Genomic DNA, 12,242 nt, shown 5'->3' on the forward strand with positions numbered 1-12,242 from the left:
AATATTCTATATTTTATAATATTTGAAGTAATACAAATGTCAAAATTACAAAAACAAATTTGTTCACAACAAATTTGTTTTTGTTGTTTAATTATCTAAATTAAGATTATTATTAACCCATCTTAAATTAGAATAATTCTTCAAGTTGGTGGTACTTTTCATTATTGGATTGTTTTGATTATTATTCATATTAAGACAAAAAATTTTCAAACTATTTATCTATTTAGTAATGTACAGGCCAGTAGGAACAAAAGTTATATGGAGAAGGAGGGGGGAGCAATACTACTGGGTAGGTCAAATAGTAGTAGGTCAAAAATTGTTTCCAATGAACTTTTGCCAAAAATACGGATAACAAATTAGGTCCTTTCTATCATTTTTTTTCTTTTATTTCTTAATTTGTAATCGTTTGTCTTTTTCTAAAAACTAACTTCAATGTTATTTATTTGAAAAATTGTTGGGGGGGGGGGGGGTGTGGGACCGTGCTGCCCACGGTTGCTACGGGCCTTATGTATAAAGTTTTTGGTTTTTATAACACTGACTAAAAATACGGCTAACCGGTTATGGCTTCCACCGGTTGCCAAGCTCGATTCAAAAGGCATTTCTGTGAATTGTTCATATTTTCATGTCTTTTTGTGCATTGTTCGTAATTTTTTGAGTGTATGTGTATTTTATTTATTTTTTATTTTATTGAATGTTGGTTGGAAATTAAAGTTGTATATATTTTAAATATATATTTATTTGTGCATGTATACAAATTATATTTAAAAATTCTAAGTATTTCAAAAAATAAATACCATTAATCAATATAAAAGATATATGCAAAACTAAATACTTTAATTATCACATTAATTTATAATCACACACGGATCGCAATAAGAATCAAAAGAATTCCAATATATTATCAATTAGCAAAATAGATTTTTTCAGTTTATTTTTTTTAGAAAGAAAACTCCAACTTTAAAAAAAAATCTATTTTTAAAACTATTTGGTTCCACAGAAAAGCTCGCCAATATGTTATAAGAGGTCTGGCAAAATTTGTATTCGAATAATGTTGATGAATAAGAAGTTTTGTTTTTGGGTTTTACTGCATATAAATTTTAAAAAGACATAGTTGTTAAGTTTATTTTACATTTGATCTGGCATGAGTATAACGATTTTTAAAGTTTATTAGACGTGCTATATGCTTGTGTTGCTGATAAAGAGGATATAATTGTTTATTTTTTAGTACTACCCCATGCAATATTTGCATAGTTTACATGGCATTGAATGAGCGAGTAATAAAGTTGTATTAATGCAATTAGACATAAAAAGTTTCTTGCTCTATACAATACTCCAATATTTTCTGAGACTTAGTTGCACAAAGTTTCAGAGTCAAAATGTGTTTGAGGCATGTCATTTGGTAAAAAAAATTTTTTTGGATAAAGTTGATTTAGTTTTTTCTATTGTTATTGATAGTTTATTTGACTTAAACCAGTTTGAAATTTTATTTAGCTCTATGTTCATGTCATGAAAAAATTTAAAGATATTATTAATGGACAGAAAAAGGTTTGTGTCATCAGCAAACATTACTGTCATTAAATTTGAGGCATTTTGAAGATCGATACCATAAATGAGAAAAATAAGTGGTCCTAGTATTAACCCTTGGGAAACACCATATACTATATCTAGTAACTTTGTAGAAGAGGATACATCAATTTGAATAAACCGTTTACAATTGCTTTATTAGCTTTTCAGTAATTTTAGAAAATTTCCGCTGGTTCCATAGTTTTTAAGTTTTGTGTAAGAATCTCATGATCTCATTGATTGTATCAATGATAAGATAGATCAACAAAAACTCCAAGATGAAAAATTTAATTTCTTAAATGAATCCGCAATACTTGAAGTATTGCGTGTTCAATGTAATTATATTTTTAAACCCATATTGACTAGTATTTAATTTTTATTTATAGAAAGATGATCTTATAGTTTATTGTAAAGAATCCTTTCAAAAACCTTTAAAAAACAAGAGAGCACAGAAATAGGACAATAATTAGTTATAATTAATAATTTTCCCTCCCTCCCTTTTAAATATTGGCGTAATTTTAGCGATCTTTAGTTGGTCAGGATGCTTGTTGTTTTATGTCATTGTTAGTTGTTACGTTTTATCAAATTTCAACTGATTATAACTTTATTATATATAGCTATTGTGTTTATAAAAACAAGAGACATAATATTTTTATTGTTATAAATATTATTTTTTTTATTATAACCAATATTATTTTAATCATTGTCATTAGGTTTTACCTAATGATAGTAATTATACTAATAGTAAACATCCTTGAAATGTTTGTGCTTTTTGTCCAAAATAATCATCAATTCGACCTGTCTCAACAGTAAAAAAGTAATCATCATACTGTCAATCAGTTCTAATCTTGTTTCTTTTTCAAATATGGAGCGTGCTATGACATTATAATCATACATTATTCTCTCCCTTCTGTTTTATTTTATACATTTTTAAATTTGGACGTAAAGTTTCTTTGAAACTTTTTAATGTGAAAGGGTGTACAATTTTTCTATAAAAGACTACCCGACATGTGCTTACATTTTATTCAATATCAAACTTTAAAGCAATTATATGGACTGCGAATATTATAAGTTTTCTAAAACTTAATGACTATGGGGATAAAATAATTGTCCTTTGATTTTAATCTTAGATGACTAATTAATGCTGCTAATGTTTCATTGCAAAATACTTGCAGGCAGGTGAGAACTTTTTATTTTTCCATTGGCTTCGATTATACGAAAACTCCATTAGTTTAATCATTTTAATAGAGTCCTGTGATTTAAACTTGTATAAATTAATGATATCAACTCATTGTGTTTTTATTTTTTCTTTATCAATATAAAATTCAAGTTTTAGAGTTTTTTTCTGTGATCCAGTAATTTTAGTCTCAAAGATTGGATGTCTCTGTTCAAAAAAAACTCTTCTTTAAATTCTGTGACAAGTAAAGTTTTGTCAAGAGAGTTTGGTCCAATAAAAAAGTTACAACCGAAAAGACAAAAAACCAAAATGTAAGATTTTAATTTTAGATTTATATTATAAAATAACTATTATCCATTATTTTTATTTAAAAAATTTATATGCACATATTAACTAAATAAATTTAATTGTGCTTATATTAAAAATAAAATTACTAAGGTAATAAGTGAATTACTAAGGCAGCATTACTCTTGTACTTGATGGTAGTATTAAAGGTAGCATTAGCTTGGATCGGTTTCCTAACCTGATATAAGCCTGATATATCTAAAATCCGGAATGCAAAATACTTTTCTTTCCGGTTTAATAATATCCTTATTAAGACCACCGAAAAACTCAAAACGAAGCCTAAGTTGATAAACAAACCAATAGAAAATATGTATTTGAAAATATTCTGAAAAACATTGTGCTGCCTTTAACTGCTGCAATTGAAGTTATTGAATGTAGAAGACTAAAAGTTTCTGGCGTTTTTTATTATCCAAAATATAAACATGAAGTTTCTCTTTTGCTCAGTATGATAAAGTAAAAAACAGTTTAGATTTAATGTTACTGGCTCATTATATCATGCGTACTCGTATTTTAAGCTATTGAGCCACTTTAAAAGCTGCTGAAATTACTAAATGCTCTTAAGAAAAAGGTGTTAAATTATTTCTTTGTAACAGGAATAAATTTAAAGCTGTTGAAAAAGAAAGGAAACCATTGGGTTTTAGACTATTTCCTCCACCCAAAAAAAATTGTTGACTGGCTATGTTGATCCTAAAAACATCTAGTTTCTTAAATAGGGAATAGTTCATCAAAAACAATTTAGAAATAAAACACTTTCTAGATGAAAACAAAAAAAGAAAGCAACCATGGCAAATGAAGGTAACAAATTTTTTTGACATTACACAGAATTTCCTAATAGAAAAATATTTAGTGCAGTTTTTATACTTCTTGATTCCAGAGAAAATTGAGAAAATTTTATTTTATAGAATAGCAAACATTTACAAGAAAATGAAAGTAGTTAGTAGAAAGTAGTAGAGTTTTTAATTCTATGACAATAAAAAGCATGTAACGTTTCTTTTTCCTGTATGTAAAGGACTTATGAGTAATATTATTATAACTTGGTTGAATTTTATATAGATAAAGCTGTTTAGCCTAAGCTTATGTCCTTTATTATTATTATTAAAAAAACTTCAAACTTGTCATAATATAGCTTGAATTTAAAAATGAAACTTCAAAAAACCGTCTAACCCATACAAGTGTGAAACTATAAATATGTAACTCCCACACTAAAAAAATTATAGTAAAATAAGGCTTGCAATAGGTGCTGTACATCATAAAATAAGTGCTGTACATACGGGAGTGCCCTGACAAGAAGAAGTGTTATATAAATAGACTTGCGTTGCTAAATGTAGTGAATATCAGTTAAATATTTTTATTCAATAAGGTTTCTCAAACCGTTAGCCTTCAAAATTAGGTTACCAGTAGTAGGCTCTGAGCTTTCAGGCGCTCTAAAGTAAAAATGTGGAGTTTTTCTTTTTTGAAAATTAGTGAAGTCTTTTTACCAGGGATGGATTTACAACTTTGCCACCTAGAGACTATAAATAATTTGCCGCCCAAACATGCAAAATAAAAGTGCATTAGGTCAAGAAAGGAATACGCGCTGCTTTCTTAACTCTGTATTTCTATTGAAACAATTATAATATAATGATTAATAGACATAAAATAAACAAGTAAACAGAATCAATATCCTCTTAAAAAAATAACAGCAAAACAAATTCCAAGAGTTGTTAAAAATCACAATTTATTGAAAACATGAACTAAAAGATAATCAAAATAACTTTCAAACTAAAATTTATCCCAATAAACGATAAAATAACCTCAGATCGTCGTACAAGTTCCGGATTCCGGCTTCGGTTTTTTTTTTAAATTAAGCAAAAAATGTTTACAGAAATTTTCCGACTAGGCTATAGTCTACCAAGCCTATAGGTAAACCTGATCATGCTTTTTACAATTAAAAACTTACAAATATACTAAAAAATACATTTCAAGCAAAATTGTTTAAGAGTAATTTGATTTTTCCGGTAAAGCGATTACAAAAATTAAATGTTTGCTGTTTAATATATTTACAATTAACACATACTACATATAAACAGCAGCCGTGGCGCAGTGTTAGCACCGCTTATATATGTAAACGTTTGTATTTTCATGTTTATAGAATATATATATGTATATGCTTTTTGTATCACAAAAAGCAAAATACAGAAATCAATATAAATACGCACAGTTTTTGAACATTATCCTCTTACAAATATACAATTATATTTGATAAATATTTAATAATTTGTATTTAGGGATAATGATAACGTTTATTGTTTTTTTCTATTTTGGAATCATCTATAAAAAAATATTTTAAGTCTATTGTATAAAAATCTAAATGAAATAAGATTCTTTTAGATTCGGGTTTAATATTTTCTAGTAAGTATTGTTTTTTATTGATCCTCGATACTGTATTCAATATAAACTCACTTTTAAATTAATTCTCGGGACAATGAAGTTGTTCCCTGAAATATTTGTTGGATATGTATAAGATCTTTCAGAAAACTAAGTTTGAAATAACATCCTGTTGTTGGTTTTTTGTAACTTTGTAATTGTAAATTACAACTCTTTTAAACTTTATAAACAAAAACTCTGTTGTTGTTGTTGTTGTTGATGTTGTTGTTGTTGTTGTTGTTGTTGTTGTTGATGTTGTTGTTGTTGTTGTTGTTGTTATTTTTTTGTTTTTGTTGTTGTTGTTATTGTTGGCAAAACAAATAGTTATATTATTATAATTATAACTGTTTACAATTTTTAAAATTTTCAGTTTCAACCAGTAAAAAAAAAAATGCCCCCCACCTATATAAGGGCTCCCATTAACCTAATTAAAAAAATCTAATAACCTTTTGAAATTTTTAAAATTAAAACTCTGTTGGCAAAACAAATATTTGTATTACTATATTGCTTAGAGATTTCAACAATCGGCGCCGTAAAGTTTTAGCAAATAAAATTAATCAATAAAGTTTGTTTTTTGTTTTAAAGTTTGCGTTTAATTATTTTACCCGAAAATTATTTATAAAATAATAATGAATAATAGTATTAATATATATTAGTATTAAAACCTAAAGATACAGTTGAGTGTAAGTTATTTAAAAAAGTTTGAACTGAAGTCAAAATTAGTTGGTGGTGATTAGATTGTTGTTGTTGTTTTTTTTGCCAATTTTTACTTGAAATATTGAGATATTGGTTTAAAATGGTTTCGTTTTATTAAGCAGGTACCTTGTTCAATATTTAAGAAACCTTTTGCGACTTTTTAATTTACTGTTCCGTCTAGAAGTACGCCCAAGCATTTCTAGCTACAAAAAATGAAAAAACTTTTTTTATAATGTAAAAAATTAAATGGAAACGCTTGCACGTTTTAAACTTAATATTATAATGTTCAAAATGTGGATCGTAATCTTATAACAAATTCGAATAACTTTAAAAGTGTTTAACCGTGTTTAAATAACTCATGGCTATGAAAAAATAAAAATTAAAAATGTTTTTAAAAGAAATAGCACGAAGTTTAGATAAAAAGTGAACTCACAACGATTTGAAACTTGGCGAATTACAAAGTATGTTATGAAACTTGGTATGCGTTTTAAAGAACTCAGACAAAAAATAAAGTGCATACACAAGTAGTTTAAACTTAGTCAAATATCTTCTTTAAGGTCAACCTTTCAGGTGTTGAAGAAGCTACATATAAAAAAGAAGGAAATAAAAATGAAAAAAACTAAAAAGATCTTATTTTTACTAAAAATTCGAAACTTGACGCAAATGCATTTATACAAATAATATAAAAATTATTTAAAGAAAAATATATTATAACTGATAGTTTCATGTTTTTCATTAATTAATTGCCCTCAATTTTAAGGGTATGACTTTGCGAAGAACTCATTTGATTCAGAGAAACACTTTCATTTGTGTTTGGTTTTTTGGATTTCACTTTTTTAGATGTTAACTTACGTATTATTGTATTTTTCAAATAGTTTGCAGTTTTACCCACGTGATTCATAAGAATAAGTTTTGAAACAAAAAATGAACAAGGTACTGCACAAACTGTTACGTACAATACGTATGGAGCTGCAGAAGGAGATCCTAATGTACCTAGGGTGCAAATAAATGACCAAAATGGTATACTTAACACTTTAACCAAAGTGTAGAAGTGTTGACGTTTATTAGTTGTAAAGTAGATCCATGAAGCCCAATCATGCAAGTATTTAGTTTTAGATAACAAGCCATACAACAACATGAAAAAGTTTGCTAAACTTGAAAAAAATACAATTAGCGCAGAAAACCTTATAGCGATAACAGAATTATGATTTCCTAATATTGCATACTTTAAAAGCATGTTTCCTGCAAGAGGACAAAGGCAACAGAACGCGAGGAATGTTTTTTGAAAGTACAACATTATTGAATTGACAGTTTTGAATAAATGAATGACGGTGTGGTTAATGTACCAAAGAGCAGAAACCAAACAAAACGTACCAAGAAACGTAAAAAATTCTGATTTCATGTGATCTAATATATAGTTAAGGCCTTTTGCATTAACCTCTTTTTTCTTTGGAAACTCTTCCACAGTAATATCAAGAATAACAATGCACGCCACAATAGCAACGGCGGCGTCACTCATAATTTCAACGCGTTCCTTTGAAACGCTTCCTTTTGAATAATGTAACATAAAAGCATCTTTTTTGGTCTTTTCAAATTTATTCATTTTTCTACGTAGATACCAGTAAAACTTACGTATAGTAGGCATTAGGGTCAATAAACCAATACATGCCCAAGATGCTCCATAATGAACCAAACAAAGCGCTCCTGCAATAATTAGTAAAACAATACTAATCAATGGTCTAAAAATCATTACCATGATTAGTTCTCTAAGATCGGATTTTGACCAACTTTTTAAATCAACATGCAACATTTTTGGAGAATGGATGGCATATAACACCAATCCGATATCTATGATTTGAAGACCTCCTAAAACAGAGCATGTTATTATGATTGAGGCTTTCTCTTCAGGATAATGTCCCTGTAGTGCCAACGAAAATGGAAGAATTGTGGTTCCCAACATTTCAAAAATAACTAAGGTCAAAATAAAATCGTCTACACGTTTGATAACAATCGCTCGAATGTTCATATTCTCCCAAATTGTTAAAACAATTAAAAATCCAAAAAAGAACATAATAAACTCTTTGTTAATTGAAAAAATATAGTCCGATAATGTTTGGTCCTTGCCTTGGTGTTTTAAATTTCTCAAAGGAATGACTAAAAACGTTGCGCAAGTTGCCATAACAGCATCAGAGTATGCAAGCATTCGATTTGATGACACAATGTCACCACGATGATAATTTTCAGGTAAAATTTCGTCCAGGTGTTCATCGTAGTATTCATCCAGATGCTTTTGTTTTGTTCTAGTTCTTGTTATCTCCGTTTGATTTACAGGTTCTTTTGACATTTTTTTTCGCTGAAAAATAAATAAAATAGTTTAATATATACTAAAATCTATATTTATTTCTTGATTATATGAAAAAGGAATAAGACTTTGCTTAACTCTGAGGTTTAAATGTAAAATCAATAGCTTTATTTAAATAATTTTTACAGAATAAATGACAGTTGTAAAACTCATCTAAATAAGTTCACTACTTATTGGAAATCTGATCTCGAAAATTGTTTAACTAATACATTTATAGCAAGTTGTTTACGTTTTGTTATTTATCAAAATATAACTAATTTCCTGTCAAATATTAGATATATCATGCGGCAGTATTGAAGATATTGCCGTAACTAAAAATTTTATTTTTTTAATTAATATTAAAGAAAAACTTTTTTAATAACACTTAATATTTCTTTTATTATTTTCACGAACATTTATTTATTAAAACTCTCTGAAAAAATCACAAGCTGCGGTCAACAACTGAAGTGTAATAAACATTAGTGTGAGTCACATTTTTTTAATTTGTTGTCACTATTAAAAAAAGTTGCTATTATATGAAAATAATAAGAAAACGATGAAAATTCGAGCTTCCTTTAACAACTAATGGGGGCAACATTTATTTAAACTTTTTAGATATCGCTTTTCTAGGTAGTTTGAATTCACCAATAAATCAAGTAGAATATTTCAAATTTTATTTAATTAACTATACCCTTGTTTGACATTGACACTATTTCTAATTTTATTTTACTTCATCACTCACTGCTCTATTGTTTAAGATTGGTGCATTTTAATCGTACGTGTTAGATGTCACGTAAAAAAGTGTAGTAAAATTCACGCTCTTTTTTATGATTACTTTTAAGGTTTGTTTTAATCGCTATTGTGTTTGAAGAATTGTCATGGGAGTTTGAATTTGTATATATATATATATATATATATATATATATATATATATATATATATATATATATATATATATATATATATATATATATACATATATATATATATATATATATATATATATATATATATATATATATATATATATATATATATATATATATATATATATATATATATATATATATATATATATATATATATGTAACATTTTATGTAATAAACGTAATTAATAACTATCAGATAGATATTTTTTAATAAATAATTGCGATAATGCAACGTTCATAATATTGCGAGTGTTAAATTATAGAGTGTTCTGAATGCATATTGCAAAATTAATATTGAAATATGCATGATTTAAATACGTTTTGATTGTTGATGTATAAGTTTAACGCATTGTAAAATTGTTTAAATGTTTGTATACTGATTTGTCAGCACTTGATACGATTTTAAGAAAACATGACTTTTTAATGTATTTTTATAGATGTGGTTTTCGACTGATTTTTTTTTTTATTGTTTTTAGATTGCATAATTAACTTAAAAAAAAAAGTTTATCAAAACCGGAGTGACACAGAACACTCAGAATTTGGCCTACCTTGTAAACTTCCAGAAAGTCAATTGCTGACAAAAGCAGAGGTCTTTAAGCATTATCCATTCATCAGACACGCAAAGACTTTCTCACAATCTTTAGCCCTTGAAGAACCATCAATCAGAGACGTAAATAAGATAGTAGCTGATGCTTTGGTAAACATATGGCCAAAGATGGAGTTACCGATTTTATATAACAGCATTCTCAAAAGTTTGGATAAATTGCTTAATGATTCAATATGATTGAGGAAATATGTTGATAAAATGAGAAATTCATCTTCGTTTCAGTTTCATTTTCAGAAGACAACTGAGCATGATCCTAAATATTGCAAGGTATTTCTGTACAATAACTCTGTAAAATAATGGAACGAACAGGAGTTAATAACCTTGATGCAGGCAAAATCGTTAACACTTGCTTGAAAGATATATCATTCAATTCACAACAATACATATTAGATCCAGCAAAATTAAGAAGACAAAGAAACCTGTGGCGACAAAAAGACAATGGAAGGAGACGATGGCAAAGTTAGCAGGGCCACTTTCATCATAAAATATTATTACGTTATTTGCTCATATCCCAACAGCGTTTACTTTGATCACATTTGTCCACAAAGTGGTAAAGCAGTTGATGTTGCAAAAGAAATCATTTCAGTTTAAAATGGCATAAATTTTCTTGTGACTTTACAAAGTACTATTTGTGATGGAACTAATGTAAAGACGGTCTGGAAAAATGGTATCATTTGTTTACTTGAAACTTGTATTGGCAAACCTCTTCAATATTAATTTTTTTGCTTCATTTTAATGAGCTGCCTCTCAGAACAATTTTCGCTGCGCTTGATGGCAAAGACATTATTGATAAACAACTATCTTTTGATGTTCGCTTTCTACCGATAGTTGACTTTGCCAGTGTAAATGGAGTACTCATTGAAAAGCCTGATGACACCATTCACGATTTCAGTAAAGATCAGAAATATTTACTTAAAGCATGCAATGCTGTTTTCCGTGATTTCAAAACTTGGGTAAAAAAGCCAAGAAGTATTTAACAAACACTTGTCCCAATCATTTCAGGTGGCTCACATTTGCCAATCGCCTGCTGCGGTTATACATGTTAATTGTAAAACCCACGACAAGTCTGATATTGTTAATTACATCATGAAAGTTTACTGTTTCTGTTGGTTTTTAATCAAGAAAAATTGGAAATGCGTTGAAGCAGCACAGAATTTTTTCATAAATATGAAATATATTCGTAGTCTTGATCATCCTGATACAATAGCAATTCCCCAAAAAGTATTGCAAAGAAACTGATATTTCGCTTATCCTGAAAGTTTTTTGTTGTCAGCCTTCAAAGATGAAGACAAGAAAAATACGGTCAATGCAGCAAAAAAAGTTATTGTATGTAGAAAAGAAGAGAATTCTAATGGGGTACGTGTTTTCAAGCTACAAAAGATTTCTCTCAATTTCCATGCTTCCTTATATTTAGAAATGATCGACTGGTCAAATGTTGATAACTCTCCTCCTTCAATTTTATCTGAAGTGAACAATCAAGACCTCTTAATCAATGTTACAAATGGCACTCTTCGAGTTCCTGATATTCCATGCCATTCTCAGAATGTTGAACGTCTGGTCAAAGAATTACCTAGAGTATTGAGGATCGTCACAACCTATAAAAACGTTATGCAATGCTTGTTTCCGCTTCAAACTCGAAACTTGAATATCCAAAATTCAACAGTAAAAAGGACTTTATATAAGCATTTTGCATTTTCACATTCTTTTTTAGTATACAAATGAAGCTTTTATTCTTTACATGGTGTTTTTACTTGTTTTCAGGTGATATGTAGGCGAATAAAGATGGATCTAGTACCCATATAATATAAGCAAAAGTTTCCCTCTTTAAACTAAATTCAAAAAGGCTAATATTTTTCAGATAGTCATATTAGATGGTGTAGCAACTTTTCCCACTAGTAACGATGCAAAAATTTAAATAGTATACTTGTTATATTTAATAATGTACTTTTAAGTGCCTATAACTATAGACACTTAAAAGTAAATTATTAAATAAAACAAGACCAAATGTTTTTTGAATTTTTGCATGTTTTTTGAATGTTTTTGTCTTTGAATTTTGACCAAATACTTTTCGATGGAATTTTTATGACGTTTGGCTGAACTGTTTTTGTGTGTTTTCGGTGAAATTTTGAAATGATGTAAAAATGCTAACGACTTATCTATTTTTATAATAGTTAAATT

The 12,242-nt window shown here is 27.9% G+C and overlaps 1 protein-coding gene and 1 long non-coding RNA gene across 2 annotated transcripts; one reads left to right on the top strand and one right to left on the bottom strand.

Moving 5' to 3' along the window:
- Nucleotides 1-6,926: 6,926 nt before the first annotated feature.
- On the bottom strand, nt 6,927-8,531 carry LOC100212264 (endosomal/lysosomal proton channel TMEM175). The gene has a single exon (XM_065815815.1). It carries the CDS (start codon nt 8,529-8,531, stop codon nt 6,927-6,929), a length of 1,605 nt encoding a protein of 534 aa, XP_065671887.1.
- A 335-nt stretch (nt 8,532-8,866) lies between these two features.
- Nucleotides 8,867-11,801, top strand: LOC136090343 (uncharacterized). The gene is made up of 2 exons (XR_010643366.1): nt 8,867-9,012; nt 9,934-11,801. It is a non-coding gene; the product is annotated as an uncharacterized LOC136090343 (long non-coding RNA).
- The last annotated feature ends 441 nt before the right edge of the window (nt 11,802-12,242 follow it).

Source organism: Hydra vulgaris, chromosome 13 (genome assembly GCF_038396675.1).
Source record: "Hydra vulgaris chromosome 13, alternate assembly HydraT2T_AEP".
In the NCBI taxonomy this organism is placed as follows: Eukaryota; Metazoa; Cnidaria; class Hydrozoa; order Anthoathecata; family Hydridae; genus Hydra; species Hydra vulgaris.